We start from the raw sequence: 16,823 nt of genomic DNA, 5'->3' as shown, positions 1-16,823 counted from the left end.
TGTGACGTACTTGAAGCTGATGATGTTCGGGTGCTTCAGTTTGCGAAGGTGTTTGATATCCGTTTCCTTCTGCTCTCGGACCTTCTTTATCGCGACCTCCTCCGTGTAAAACTTTCCCAGGAACACCGCGCCCTGAGCGCCGCTTCCCAGCCACTGCAGTTCAGAGATCTCCTCGAAGGGCACCTCCCACATGTCTGCTGTCAAATCAGAGAGGACATTCAACAATCAATCAAAACGGGTCACATACAGTGTACGCAATGACATTTTTCATTTGCATGAACCATGAGCACTAACCTTGCTGCTGTAGTTTGTACTCCGTCGAGTACGTCTTTCCGATGATATTCCACACTGGCCTCAAACACCCGAACAGGCCCTCCAGAAAGCCCCCTCCGTTCCCAGCTCTATGGAAGTGCAGTTTGATGTCGTCGTGTGGATGGTTGTGCGTGTCGTCCCCGCTATGGTCCATCGGACACCCACCCTCGTCGTTTATCTCCTCTCCGCCACTGCCGCTCCCTCCTTGACCGCAGGAGCCGGGCGTCTCCGCCTCCTCGTGCTCCTGGAGCTGAAGCACGCTGTTTTCAAAGTGTTCCCTGGTGGAGTCCTCGCTCAAGGCGGTGCACGGAGGACTGGTGCCGACCGGCTCATCATCCCTGCAAGGGAGCTGCAGCTGTTGCAGCGGCATGGGAAGTGTGGTAGGCGGAGCCAAGTCCGCAATGATCTGTGGCAGGGGAGGAGGAGGGGGCAGAGCTTGGGGAGAAACGTTGCTATTGGTTTTCTTCATGGAGTCCCCGACGGTGAGTTTGAGCTCCTCTTTTAGCTTTCCCACCAGCAGGCTGGGACAAGAACTCCAGGACAGCACCTCTGGGGAGCTACCCATGGTGCCGTGCGTGTGCATGGGCAGACGCCCGACCTGAAGGAAGTGTGCGACGAGGCTTTAGAGACCACTTCAGTTACGGATGTGCCTGCAGAGAGACAGATATTGTCATCATGTCCTGAAAGTTTAACAGCCTCAGTGAATAACAATGTTAAGTTAGTTATGTGGGAAATAAAGGCTCTGTTCCAAAACCCGCAAACCGGCCTTATCACATTCACTTATTATAGATGAAAGAAAACCTCTTAAATTAGTAAATTTCTAGTCTCTAAATGTAATTTAATTAGTTTATTCCATAGTCTTTAAATCAATGATAGATATAAATCATAATTTATTTGTGGATTCAATGAAATGGTTATTTGGTTTCTTAAACATTCTGTAAATATCAGTGTTAAAAAACATCAAGAAAAGTGAACACCACGTTTCCATAAATAAAAAGCCCCAACAATGATCGTGATACGAATCCTGATGCCGTCTTCTTGCAACAGTCAATGTGTTGGAGCGCATCCATGAGGTCTTACAATGCTGCCTACATAGACTGCTCACTAGGATTTTAAAAGAAGCCGTATTTATTTCCAATACAATTCACACATTCATTCGACACAAACTTTTAAACAACAATCACAGCTCTTAACGCTAAATAAAGATTGAAGCATTTGATCGGTGTAATTTTAAATCTCATTTGGTACACAGCAGGAGAGGGATTGGAGGCATTTCTATTAATGATGATTATCTCTTTAGAGAGAGAGAGAGAGCGGGTTATTCCGGGAAGCCGTCGCTGTGATCCAGTCTCTGTTACTTGACTGTTTCAGAGCCGCTCTGAGATTAAAGCAGAATATTATAAACTCTGCGACCGAAACATCTGGCATAGACCGCCGTCTCTCTCCACATCACCAGCGGCCCACGATCCCTCAGAGAAATAAACACACACAAGCTGAATATCCTATAATCTGTTACACAAGCCTATGATCAGAAACAACTCTTTAGAACGGATTGTCTGAACCAGAAAACTACATCCCAGAAGTGACGTTTTACTTTGTATCCCATTTTTATAACCGTGTCCATCGAAACAGCAACAAAGATATCATGTTCAACTCATTTTTTTAAGAATGTTTAGAGTAGAAATGAAAACATTAATGTGATGGGTGTATCTAAAACACGTCTAATGACCGTATTCTCAATTAGCATTAGTAACAAACAAACAAGCCATTACGTTTGGTTGCTAACAACAAACTAAGACAAAACACAGAGAGGTATTTACTTCACAAGAGCTTTAAATCAGTCAAACCCTCAAATAAAGATCTATTATTGTGTTGTGCATGTTAAGCCTCATAAGACATAAATCAGTGTATTATCAAAATATGAAAACTATAAAATAAAAACCGAAATAAATACAAACCACTGGCTTCAATATAACAGAATCATTCTTGTTCTCTAATAGTATTTGGTTTTATGTCGAATACACACTTTACCTACACATGTCTACAGTATATAATGCCATGTACACCTGCACTGCGGTGTGTTTCTAAAGGGGTGTTTTGTAAACAGTAGGGTTTTTGTAAATGGTTATTAATGGTGGATATACAGCTTGAGAAGTATTTGGGGTTTTATGAGTGTTTATGAGAGGGTTTCATGGCCCTGTGGGGATCTGGGGGCATTTAAGTGGGGTAAACTGATGCAGGTGGGTGTGTGTGTGATGATGGGGCAACAGCAGCAGGGCATCAATAATGCAGATGTGTCTCACAGAACAGCCGAGAGTGCAGCCGGAAACCAAAGACGACTCTCTCAGGTAACGTGTGTGTGTGTGTGTGTGTGTGCACGCATGTAATTCCACTCCCGCTCTGAATTACAGTCTGAAGAAAAAACACACAAGCCCTGCCAAACCACATACACAGCCAACACACACACACTCATGATAGTTTATCTGTTCTGCATCTGATCCGATTCTAGATTCATAGTCCCGCTCAGTCTGGTCCGGTTCGGTTTTGTCATTCCCTTCCCAAGAACAAACATTTTGTTTCAAGCAACATCAATCTAAACCGGCGTGAATTATTGATGGTTTTGGGTGGCGGCGCTGCGATAAATAATATCTGGACCTCATCGATGCATTTCCTGTCTAATGGATAACTTACTGTATCTCTATATGGTCATGACCAGAGGTCGCGATAAACTAAAATTCTCCCGAAAAATCAGAAGGCTGTCCGTTGTTTTGACGGATTAAAATAATAAGGGCAATTTGAAACTCCCCATTTTGAAATTTCCCTTCATTAGACTGTGATTGTAGGATCGTGTGTTTCCCATTCATTAGCTTACTTACAATGCCTGGTCCGTTTTGGCAAACGCATGTTTGGTCAGCGGAGACTCACGGTCCAGAATAGAGCATCTGTCACAGACCCACGCGTCATGTGCACACACGCATAAAGGCGTGCAGTTTACTCTCTCAGCATCTTCTCTGGCAGCACATTAATGACCAGACCGCAGCTTCAGTACAAAACACCGTTTACAAGCACCTGTTACTGACTAGACTTACGAACCTAAACATTTGTTTCTATTCATGTCTGACAACAGAAACATGAAATATATAAATGAATATAAACAACAACAGCTTTATTGGGCATTCAGTTAAAATACAGTTTTTTTTAAATAAAGTTCGAAGAAAAGTACAGCGTGATGACGTCACGAACATGCAAATTACCACAGAATGCCCCCTTGCACCACAGTGACAGCTAATAATATGTTATGACGGATTTTTTATGAGCCTGTCCGTCAAAATGACAGACAATTAAAAGTCTACACGACAATGATTATAACATTGATTGTGTTTTTGAAAAGCACATAATGATGCAGGTACTGTACTATTAGTTAAGATTAATTATTAACTAATGACTAGACAAGTTCATGCTACGTTCAGACTTGATTTCTTTTTTGAAGCTGCTAGCGTCTGTTCACATTATAATACGGAGTAAACCGTGTTTTCAAAAAACGCTTTTTTTACATGCAAGCGTGTTTTTCTGCAGCTCAGGAACAAAGAAACACCCTGCTTAAGAACCTTTTTCACAGCCAACCAATGACAAGCGAGTAGAGAGATCTGTCGTTTCCCTATCACCATGCGATGAAGGTGATCGGTCGAGAAGGATTAAGCTCAGAAAATTTGATGGCGGCCAAAACGCCGGTTGGAGCATAGTTTTAGAGCTGCAACTAACGATTATTTTAATAATCGATTAATCTGTCGATTATTTGTTCGATTAATCGATGAATCGGATACAAATTTTTAAAAGCATTCATTTTCAACCCTTTATTGAAAAATAGAACTGACATTGCAAAACATATTTCAAAAGCTTTATTATTACTTATTATATTATTATTACAGCTTGCTGTGGTTTACATGATGCATTTCCCATCAAGAAGCCTCTCATGGTTTGCTGTTTTTTTCGGGTCTCTCTGATGGTCTTTCCTCTACCTCCGCTCTGCTTTTTTTATTTATTTTTTCTCCGCTATGCTGCGCGGCGCGATCAACTTTTTTTAGTCCTGTGACACACTAGATGCGTGGCGTGAGCGTCTCAGAAGCCTGGCGTGACCGTTTTTAAATCGGCTCCCATGTTAACAGGTTAGAGCTTGCACACTGCCTGCGTGAGACGAGCCGCACGGAAAACGCGCGCATGCTAGGAATTGAATCGACGCCTATTTTTCACGAGACACGCAAGCGTGTTGGAAGCGTTTCCAGGCAAAATAGAATAGGAAAAGATGTTTATATGTAATTTTGTACACGAATACATATTAATGAATGCCATTTTGATGTTTGAAAGCTAATCATCATTTATTTGATCGTATTTTCAAATTGAATTTCATTAAACCAACATCTACACGTTACGGGGTTTACATGTCCACTGTAGAAAACATCAGGACTTAAATCATGTTTATAATGCATTTTTGGAGAAACAACAAGTGAATATTGAAATAAATTATACATTAATATTCCTATTAAGTATGAGATATTATTACTAAAATGTTGCAAATGAATACTCCAATTAACTACTTTTTTCCATAAAATCTTCCTCCAAGAAAATGCTTAGGCTATATCCAATGAAAAGATACATTGCATTGAATGGGAATATTAATTTATGTCCATCTTAAACACATATTGCATAAAGTAAACACGTGCATCAATTGATTACGTTACATCTTTAATAACATATCTGAGAATCATCTTAATACGAATTGTGGTTCGTATTAAACCCCAAAATGTATTGGTGACTGAATTATTTTTGTTTTTTATGCTCTTAACAATGTGATTAAAAATGGAAAAAAATATGACACACTACAATAACAACGTAGTCTAGTGTGTCATCTGAGTGACGGTCCAACATCAGGTAATAAAGCTACAAAACATTTGGAAATGTTATTTAAATAAACAGACAGCCTACTTACTCATTTTTCGGATTTTGGAAGGTGTAGGTTATGTGAAAAAAGTTTAAACATGTCGTGAATACAAGACCCTTGTCTGTCGGCGGCCTCCCTCTATGTCACCTATAGCAGCAGCAGCGCGCCAGCGCCGCGTCAGGCACGGTGCTGGTGTGCAAAGATACAGAAAACACGACGCAGCCGCCACAGAGCTGACACGCAACAGAAACGCCACGCTCACGCCACTCAAACATGCGGCGCGCGTTATAGTCGCGCGATACAACGAATCGATAATGAAATTCGTTGCCAACATTTTTAATAATCGATTTTTATCGATTTTATCGATTCGTTGTTGCAGCCCTACATAGTTTTGTATAAAAGTTTAATTTTAACATTCAATAACTTCTGATTGCATTTCTAGCGAGAAATTAGTATTGTAGTTTTTAAATATGTGATTAGTTATTACAAAGACGCTCTCTGTTTATAATTCAAATAGACTTCCATAATGGCTGCCTAAGCCTGTCTGAATCAGTATCTCTGAGCTGCCTTCGTGCCTCCAAAGTCAATGCTAGCTGCTTTTTGTAACGCTCCAAATGTCTTCTTTTTTTACTTAAATAGTACTTTTGTCAACTTTTTCTTGTAATAAAAAAAGGCAAATGTGAACACAGCCTTTAATAATTTGACTGTTAAATGCAACATAACGTAGACAGATTTCAGATGAGAACAGTTTTGAAACAAAAGATCTAAAGGAGAACGCAATAAATGTACAGACAAAGACGAACCGGAAAAGATGAGATTTATCAAGACATAATCCTTTAATCTTTAGATTTGAAAGCAGTCCGTTACACAAGCATCCGCCACATATTCACATCATTTCTGCTGTCTGATGCTGATTTGGTTGAGGGAGGAAAGACACTAAAATCCTTTCACTTAAAACTTCCATGCGATGCTCGAGTCTACTAAAAGAGAATAAAACCCTTTAGTGTTTTATCAGAGATGCACACTGAGGAGGGGACAGCTGGTGATGCTGACGGGTCGACAGAGGCACACCGACCCCCAGCCCCCACATCTGACACGAGTAAATAATCCTGAAGATAAAAAGCCATCACAATCTGCTCGAGCTGAATGCCAAACGCCCCACGCCAAACCTTTGCATCATTGAACCCTCATGTAAACAACATCCATCAATAGCCCCAAATAAACCAACAAGTATGCATACTGCAGAAGAGCATATGTGTGATGTAGTGTGGAGAGCTTCATTAAACACAGAGAGAGAGAGAGAGAGAGAGAGAGAGAGACAGACAACATCTGTGAACACAAAACCTCCAGCAGGTCTCACAACGAAAAGCTCAGAGTCAGCATTTTAAAGGGACTTCATGAGCAAATCTCACAATATCAGGGAACGAGGAATATTTCACCTAAAACTAAATTTTAATCGCAATCTTAAGACCATCATGATGTCACGACACGAAAAACTGTAAACGGACGTATAAATATCTATTTGTATGGTTTGAAACTGATAGTAAATAGTTTCAACAGAAGCTTAACAGCCTTGGTTGTGTGCATGTTGGGTATTTTGGGGGCGGGGCTGTGTTGGAGAACAGCTGCCGCTACAACAAAGAGTCTCCAGCACTCACATCTCCCCACAACATTATTAATCTGATCCGTCCGGTCTGCACCTCCTCCAATCACACGCTGAGAGCTCATGATTGGCAGATGTGAAAGATCAATCACAGGGCACAATGCAAACCACACAGTACGCTGGACAGCACCTGAGTCCCATAATCCCACAGGGCAAAGACGATCACTTCACCATTGATCATTCTAATAGAGTTCTTTTATCAACCAACTCAACGGGAAAATGACAGATGTAGTACCCTGAGGTAAGAAAGGCTGATTTTTACCAAATTTAAAGTTTCAAATCATATATTGTACAATCGTACACTACAGAAATCCTACATTTAGATTATTTGAAGCAGGAAAATATTTGTATTAAATGTTTGAATGCCATTAAAAGGGGGACACCCGACGGATGGAAAACTCTGGGTTTTCTCCCTTTCCAGTTAACGTTATTAAACACGTCCTATTTACCTGAAAAACTAAATTTAGTGTTATATATGCGTTTGTAGAATACATGTATATACGTGTGATGAAACACAGTCTGAATCTCTGTAAGATGACTTTGGAAATCACAGTTGTAAATGAAGATTTTTATCTAAAAACAGGACAAACATACTGATTCAGAAAGTGATATGAGTGCATCATGACTCTAGAGCTGTCAAACGATTCATCGTATCCAGAATAAAGGTCTCATTTACATAATATATGTATATAAATAATATATATTTATATAATAATCATCAAATACATTTAGAATAACCCTTTAGAAGGGTTTTGGGAAGCCACTTAAGGGCACAGTAAATATGTCATCTGCTTTTGCACAGTTGATGCTGTTGGGTTCTAACAAGCAAACCCAGCAGAACCGCATCACCTCCTGCCTACACACACACACACACACACATGCATTCAGTCACTCACAAGAGGAGAAGAGAGAGAAAATCACTGCAAATATGACTGGAGGTTTGTGGGAATCAGTGAGTCATATCAACACCGATGCGGCGAGAGGAATACACGCATTGTGAACAACGTCACAGCGAGCCGCAGGGCCCCGATACCAACTCAATCCAGCGGGACGTGACGCATGGGGGACCACAGTCGTGACGTCCGAACTTACACAAATAACATGTGAGATGATGATCAGGCTGATATCTGTATTTGCAAGTCAAAATGACAATCTGTCACTTAAGCACAAATAAAGACAGAGATGAAAATGTACAACATGAGAGGATAGGATGAAGAATACTGCAACCGATAAAGCCAGTTCTGATGAAACAGCGACAACAAAGGACATGAGAGGAGAAAAGAGAAGAGACTAGAGTGGATAGGAGGGGGAAGAATGAGGAAGAGGAAGAGAGAAAGCGACAGGAAGAATGAGCAGAGGAAAAGGGAACATAATAAAAAGGAAGAAAGAAGAGGAGGAGAAAGAGAGAGGAAGAAGAGGAAATAGAGCAGTGGAGGGGAGGAAAAAGAAAAAAAAGAGTATAAAGAGAAAAGAGGTAGAAAAGAGATGAGAGGAGAAGAAAAAGGAAATGAGATGGAAAAGAGAGGAGAGAAAGAAGGTGGACTAGAGTGGAAAGGAAGAGAAAGAAGGGAAAGGATTGGTGCAAAAGAGAGAGGAGAGAACGAGGGAAAAGGAGGAAGAAAGGAAAGTGAGGAATGGAGGGGAGGAAAGGTCCCACACCGGAGCAGCTGCTCCTTCTAGGCAATTGGTTTCCTCTCCTTTAACACGACACACAGCAGGAAATAAAAGCCAGACAGCGGATATGCATATCACACACACACACACACACAACTGAAGATTATGTGCACTTTCATGCTCCCCCTTTCCATGCTTTTAAAAACCTTCCTCTACAAAAGGCAAATAATCAATACTTTACATTGACACTTCCATTAGCCACTGCAGACCCAAGAACAGACACACACACACTTTACAACCAAAGGCAGTCTTAACGTTATGAAAAACCCTCCGTCTGGCTAAAGAAGTCCTACTATTATATTTATTCTATATTAGTTGCTCTCGTCGTTTTAAAGCTCTGGCCGCTAGCGTGAGGTTATATAAACACGCTTAGCAGTCGAGCTGCTCTACTGCGTCTCAGATGTGTTAAAGATGGATCAGAGCTCACAATACAAGACAAACATCAAATAGACAAATATATGACTGGTCAGTGAGAGAGACTGATTCAAATGATTTACAGAAACATGGAATAATGTTGAAACACAGAGCCAAACAAGTCAAGATGAGGAAGACATCGCTATCGTAAAGAAGAGTTTAGTTGTTGATGGTTACCAAGCAACATCACAACCTGAACCTGTATGACATTACGTCGTATATTTTCACTCGTGCGCTCGCAACGTATCTTTAACCACTTCAAACACTTCTAATAAGAATCATCCATTTTAAACCATTAGTTTTACTTCACTCAATGTTTAAATAATGTCAAGCTGTTGTGTTCAGATTTAACATTCTCCAATGTGAATGATTCACTTGTGATCATAAAGTTCTCGATGAATAGAAAATTTGATACCATTACCAATTAAATCAACAGCAAAATTACCATGTAGCGTCACTCACATCATAATGTAAGATCTCCGTCATACCACCCCCGCCTTAAAAAAAACGTCATAAAATAAGAGAAAGACACTAAAACAGGGACAGAGCGTATGGTCTGATATACAGAATTATTCATGCAGTTTCCCTCGGAGAAGCCATTAAGTTGTGCACATATGTGCCCGTGTCATACACCGGTATATCTGTCCTTCAGCAGAGGGCAGCGAGAGAACAGCCGTCGCATCAAGCAGGATAAATATAGCTCCTACGCGCATAACTGCAACTTAAGTCATCTTCAACCCCGAACAGACATTAACGTGCCACATGATCCAACACATACATACAAAGAAATAAAACACACTAATGCGCAGGTGAAAACTGACAGAGAGGATTACTCACAGAGCTGAGACGTAAGATCCTTCTCCATCAGAGACACGGCAGAAACAGTCGGCAGTGATAGAGAGAGCGAGAGAGAGAGAGAGAGATGGAGATGCTGTTCTCTACAGCCGCAGCAGCTGAGTGGGCGTCAGTTGCGCTGATGCTGCTGACGTCACACATTTCATGAATGAAGGGGCCGGATGACGCAGGCACGATGCAGCTCGCCTGAGCTCACACACACACGCACAGAATGCGGAAGTGGAACAGACTAGCAAAAGATTTAGGGAGCTTCTAGTTTTTGCAGCGTTAATACGAGATGTTTAAATTACACAATATGTAAACAATGTGTGCATTTACTAGTGTGTGTGTTCTAATGCATTCAGCATGTGACTGCATGAATTCTGTTGTGCTTTGCACCATTGCCATTTTAAACATAATCCACAGTATATAAACACAGTATATAAACACACTTTAAGACGCATTCAAACTAAAGTTAGACAGAAACAACATCCCTAAAATGGCATTAAACAGACCAAAGACACAAATGATATAAAGTGCCTTTGTAAAGTGAATATTTGCTCCATTTCTCACCGGTCCAATCAGATGAAACGGCGATCAACTAAAGCAACAAATAACAGGGATGGCAAATATCTGTCACACAAACTGAGCTGCTGATGTCCATAAGGAGATTAGAATGATGCCGGGGGACAAACACCAGAGAGGACAGGACTTTTTGGGGTCTAGCTTTCACTTTTTCGAGGCAAAGATGTCACATTAGAGACCAAACCCAAGAAAGATTAAGTGATATAACACACATGTTTATTGATGGAATTACAGTATTTAATATAATATGTACAGTAAGAACAATTTTGAAACCTGAAAGGAGATGCATAAGCAGGTCAATATAAGAGGAGGGTGTGAAAACTTTCACAGTTGGACTTGCCATTGTCAAGACAGAAATCACATGTTTACTGATCTAACGTTTTAATAACCTATGGTTTATGGTAAACAGGTTTACAGTTAAGGCTTGAACTTTGAGCGTTGGGTTGTAATGTTTGGCTGACGTACAACGTGTGCAATGAGACTTTAATGCACAAGTCATTCGTTCTCTTCAAATCCCCAAAAATCATATTATTTCTCCAAAACATTTAAAAATATAGAATTATATAAATCACAGTACTGTCATGTTAGTGTATATAGTGACAGACTTTGTAAACCTTAAGTAATATAAGTTACACTAGTCGACCAACATGTATGTTCACAGCAGAACAACAGAAACTTCCACTTGCTAAAGTCTCTTCCTTTACCACAGTGTTCGCTCCAGCAAAGCATGCTGGGTAAAAAACAACAACATGCGTGGCAAACAGAAAAACAGGTCAAGAGCATGTAAAGCAACATACCAGCCAACAACACTGAAAACAAAAAGGCCTCAATTTCTCCAAAGTCGCGTAACACCAAAATCATACATTTCCAAAATGTACACAAAACATGAACAACACGAAAGAGACAAAACAAATAAGCTTTTCTCATTTGTTTTAAACAGTCATTTACCTCCAGAGAAGTTTATGGTCATATCCTGAGATGCTACTAAAGCCAATGCAATGTATCTGTGCTTCTCTTGCACCTGTAAAGAAATACAGACAGGTCAAAGTTCAGAGGTCATAGAGTCAGTAATCAGACTCTCGGATCGCACTTTCCGAAGGAAAAAAGAAAAGCTGAGCCTGTGTGTGCGCGCGCAAGGGTTTAAAGTGTTAAAGTTCGTGCCAGGTTGTGTCCGTTTACAGTAATGTATGAACGGGGAATCCCAGACCTACATACGAGTTAATGCTTAGATGGGACTGCTGAAAAACAGCACAGAAATACCACGAATACCACAGAGACAAGAATGTGAAAATATGAGAGGAAGAGAGAGACACGAGGGATTTCCCAAACACAACTTGACTTGAGGCCAATATCGAGATCCTGATTATTTGACACTTTTACTTACTAACTTTTGGAACAACATAGAACATTTTATTTTCGATGAATTGCACCGCCCTAGAGTAACTCTTCTGTTACCGTAACCGTATTTAAAAATAAAACTGTTTTATGAGGGTTTTTCTCAAAACAACACTGAATGAAAAATGTAAGTTCCTCTGTAAATAAAATAAATCAAGTTCTAACATAATATGTTTTTACATATACTGTACATATTTTCCGTTTTTAGTTCCGTTACTTCTGGAATAAACCGTATTGTTCACACTGACTTCCTCCAAAAGAGGTTCAGGTGTTAAACTGAGTGGAAATAAAGGAAGAATATTATCTGTGTGTCAAAACAGTGTGTAGTGGTGCAGGACCAGTGAAAGGATTAACTAAGGAACAGATGCTCACGTCTGGATCATTAAATGTCAAACCTCTGGTGGTGTGTGTGTGTGTGTGTGCTCATGAAAGGGGGGATGTTTTGTGCCAAATGTGCCCTAGCAGCCACACCCCACATGGGGACAAAGACCCTGCTCATTTACACCCCATCCTGACCAATTAAAGCGAAACCGCCCCTAAAAAAAACCAAGTCCCTTCACAGATGACTGCGGCCAGTCTCAAGTGTAGAGAAAGAAATTGTAAATAAGGTTAAAAAAACATCTCATTAAATAAAAAAACAGTGGATCAGATGGTGTGATATAGACTTTCAGCGTCTCGTCTGCTGAACCATCAGAGGGGGACACTCACATCTGTCTAGTATGAATCAATCAAAACATGTTTCAAGTAAACCATGCAATAATCAGATCCTGAAAATGTAAAATATATAAGATAAAACCTATTTGATAGTCAATGACCGTTGACACTGAAGCATTTCATCAGATCTATGAAGGATGATAACAAGAAGCCTGTGGCATTTGCCGCCCTGCTAACAGCAGCTCTTGTTCGTAAATTAATCAAACTTTATGGTAATTAGTTATAAATGTATGCATATCTACTTTGAAGGACTTGCTAATGATGCTGGTGGAAACTTCCTTGTGAACAAAAAAATACAAAGCAGCCCAACCGCATAACATGAATAACAGAATCAAACATCCCTGATTTCTTAAAGCCAAGGAATTAGTCGTATCAACACTGATCATGCATTCATTGTTTGGTTAGTGGTGTATAAGGGGCCGTTTACACGAGACCGTTTTCAAGTGAAAGCGTAAAACAATTTATGATTTTTTTGGATTTACTACACCAGTGCTGTAACCACCAGCGGAGACAACATTTTATCTACAGCAAAATCTTAACACTCATTCACGGCGATGCAGGGTTTTTAAACAGCGCTTTTGGATCAGACCCGGGAGAACGAGTAGATGGTGGTATAACTTTGTCGATGGCGTTGTTGACGAGCTTCAATGGAAGGAAACCTTTCGAATGTCCAAACTTTTCGCCATCTTGTTTACGTGCGCAAGCTTCTCTTCATTATGAATGAGGAGAAATGCAGCGCTCTGTATTATGGTCTCTTTAGTGACGGAGGTCCGCCTTCCAATAAACCGTCAATCAATCGTCTGGGACTCGGTTATTTTTTCTTTACAAAGTGATGTCGTAATACAGCGTTTTAGTCATTTTTGTGGATCTGCGTAAACGCTTTTTTTAAACATTCACATCTTTACTAAACATAACTGGATGTATAGCTGGACGATATGGCCAAAATTGATATTGAAATATATTTCTTAATTTCGATCGATACGACATGGTTGATGTCTGGCTGCGTCGCCATTACAAGCATTACATAACACCAGTAGCCGCTGCGGAGCCAAGCGAGGGCTCAGACCCGGACTTGTAATGTATATTAAAATAACGAAAATGTGTTTAAATACCATTTCACCGTCATCGAAATGAATTATATCGCTAGGATATTGTTTACGAATTCTTGTCCAGCCCTAACTGGATGTGTTAGTTGGATAAAAGAGGACTAAACAAGACTACTACTACACAGAAACAAATGGGAAAAAAGTAATATGAATTTTTTGTTTAGTCAAAAATCATTTTAGGTTATTTTTATCATTTCTAAACAGCACAACACACTTTTCACCTGTTTGAATTATGATCTAAGAAGTACTTCCCAAAAACTTAACTAAAACGTTTCTGAACATGTCCAGTCTAGAGTTGAAAACAACAAGACTAAAAGTAATGGAATGGACTGAAATGGTGTTTCTTAACAAAAGGTTTTCGGTTAAGCCTTTAAAGTTTATTTTAAAATCATTAGATATATTTTTTTAGATTTATAATTAAACAACAGTAAAAGTTAGCATTATGATTAACCACCCAAGGTGTTGAACATGCACTAGCCACACTGCATTGACAAGTTGTCAAGCAAGTTTGTTTAGCAAGCTAGTCCTGTTTAACATATCTGATAGCATTCCAAAAGTCACAGAAACACATGCTGTATTTAGCGTAATAAATAGAGTAGGCCACACATCTAAAACGGAACACTGTCAGGTTACATCACAATTATCCGAGAGCAGACAGTTTAGCAATATGTTGTTATCAATATATAATATATAGAACATCCGTTAACACGGGTCAGGGGCTTTCTAGAGTTGTCTGGGTTAACAACAGCCTTCATGTCTTCTTCGTGTCCTAATGCAGTCAACCGTCCGGCTACTATATACATTTTTTTGCAAAAGTTTCTGCACCAAAACATTTTCTGGAAAAAGCATTACTTAAAACAAGGTTCTTTTGTTGTCAAATCTCTGTGTTTGATAAAATAATGGCTACTCTAATAGAACAAAGAAAAGAGTAATAAATGACAGTAAATATTGATTTATAACTTTGTTTTAGTTAAAACCAGAGACATGATTATCCAGAGACCGTTCAGTAATGAAAGGTGAAATAAACCTTTGTCTTTGGACTGTAAGTTATCCAGCAGCAGATCAGCTCTGTTACGTTCTCATGAATATTTCACAAGCATCGGAACACACACACTGACAGCTCTTGTGTCCTGAACATGAATAAGAGAGATGCAGTGCTAGAACTCAGGAATTCATTTAACCTGTTCCAGTAAACAGCACTTCCCTCACGGACACACACATGCACGCTCACACACACAGTAAACAGATCCATCGCTGGTCAATTTAAAAAGTGACTAATATGCATCATGCATCAGTGAGATCAATTAATTGGCCATTTTCAGATTTCCTGCCAATAACTGTGGCTAATTAACATTGATTCTCAGGTGGGGTCAACCGATTATTGCCCTGGACGATTATCGACGTCGTTAATATTTTTATGATTATCTTTATCGTCATTTTCAAAGTTGATTAAATGTGTCTTTATGTCTTAACGCGCAGCCACATCTTTTTTTATTACAGCGGAGAAAGAATTAAATACTCCAGTAATCATATAAATAAGACTAATACATGATTCAACTGTGTACTCATCATCTACTCTTTTATAAAATAATGAAAATATACAGGTTGTGCTTTCAGCCGTCTCTCTCTGGGTGCTATTTCACATGATCTGAGCAAGCCCCAAACAATGGCACAACAAAACAGGATTCTTCATCAGACAAAGAGGAAAGGTTTGAACATTTTTCATTTTTACACCAGACATATATATCGGTTTAAAATATCGGCTATCGGTCTACTTGATCTGTAATCGATATCGACATGGGTCCTGAAACACATATCGGTCGACCCCTAATAAGCACAATCTTAGTACAAGTGCAATTTTACATGCCTTTCATGCAATTTATTTGCTGTAAGTCTTTAAAACCCGTCGAGTCCTAAAGGTAACACGCATCAGTCTCAACCACACAAACACGCCATCATCAAATCACACACGTGCCAAGTGAACATCAGGACATCTTGAGGACTTAAGGGTGTGTTTCACCTCTCCTTACACATGCGTGTGTTCATGTTACATGTACATGCCAGACCTGCCAATGGCTGACACACGGAGAAGAGAGTCTGGGCTTAGAATGACTAGCCGTTACCATGAGCATCTCTCCAGCAAACATCATTAAAAAGTCATTTAGTGAAAACTTGATAATCCAAACTCTTTACCAAATGAAAACAAATTGCTAAAAAGTAGCCCATCAAGGTTTGCCACAGTTTCTCAATAAATAAACACATATTCACATGCAGCCATGTTAACCTGAATATATGCGATTGCTGACTCAAACCATTCACAATGTTGACTCAATACACTCTATTATAACGATAATCAAAGAAAGAAAGAAAACAAAGAGTAACAGACGCTGCTGAAGAATATGACCTGAAATGAACTACAAACAGGTGTGCACGTCATCTTTTCATCTCATTGAAGGTAAAGAGAAGCGGAAGACCTAAGAGAACAGAGAGAGAGCTGACGAATACTAATGCAAAGGTGAAGAGAACAAAACTGAAGATCAAACTAAACTCTGACAGGATCAGGAGAGAAATAAATAAAGAGTATGGCCATATGATTTCCCTGATGTGAAAAAACGTGAACGGAATGGCGGAATCAAGGCTTTAAAATGGAATTTGATGTATTACACGGAATATTGCAAAAAAATTCAATCAGAAAATGGCACTGAACAGCTAATAAAATTCAATTTGTGCAATAGTGATTCATATTCGGTTTTAAATATGTAATCTGCGTGTCTCGTATTCAAATCATGACCCAACTCACATGATTGCCCAAATTAACTATAATATTCAGAACAATGGTGTTCCATTTACTTTTATTTACTGTACTATTAAAGGGATTATGTTAAGATATGCCAATAATGAGAATTCCAACTTTTTTAAACAAGAATTATTTGGTATCAAGTTTTTACGGTTACACCACAATGACATTTCTGCAATCATCCCCCAAATATTCTCTCAAAATAAATTAAAAACAGTCTTGGTCCTTTATTTTGAAATTTTAACCTTTTGAAATGAAAGTAAACCAGTGACACAAAAATATGAGCGTCACGTCACTGACCCAAGAGAGGAAAGGAAAAGGGAAGAGAACACTAGCGAGGACACGAGAAAGGAGAGCAGATGACAACAGAGGAGAAACCGAGGGAACATG

General features: G+C 39.5%; 1 protein-coding gene across 4 annotated transcripts in view; it reads right to left on the bottom strand.

The window, feature by feature from the left end:
* The window catches only part of map3k13 (mitogen-activated protein kinase kinase kinase 13), a 29,973-nt gene that overhangs the window by 9,002 nt on the left and 4,148 nt on the right, over positions 1 to 16,823 (bottom strand). For 2 of the 4 annotated variants that reach the window (XM_079465084.1, XM_079465085.1), the window contains exons 2-3: positions 295 to 962; positions 11 to 197 (exon numbers count right to left, since the gene is read on the bottom strand). In XM_079465084.1, coding sequence (XP_079321210.1) covers positions 11 to 197; positions 295 to 895 — 788 coding nt within the window. In that variant the 5' untranslated portion in view covers positions 896 to 962. Of the gene's footprint in view, positions 1 to 10; positions 198 to 294; positions 963 to 11,369; positions 11,443 to 16,823 lie in introns of all 4 variants that reach the window. The other 2 variants (XM_079465087.1, XM_079465086.1) reach the window with 2 other exon arrangements.

Source organism: Barbatula barbatula, assembly GCF_947034865.1.
Source record: "Barbatula barbatula genome assembly, chromosome: 9".
NCBI lineage: Eukaryota > Metazoa > Chordata > Actinopteri > Cypriniformes > Nemacheilidae > Barbatula > Barbatula barbatula.
The sequence above is the reverse complement of the archived record's forward strand: the minus strand, read 5'-3'. Positions and strand labels throughout refer to the sequence as shown.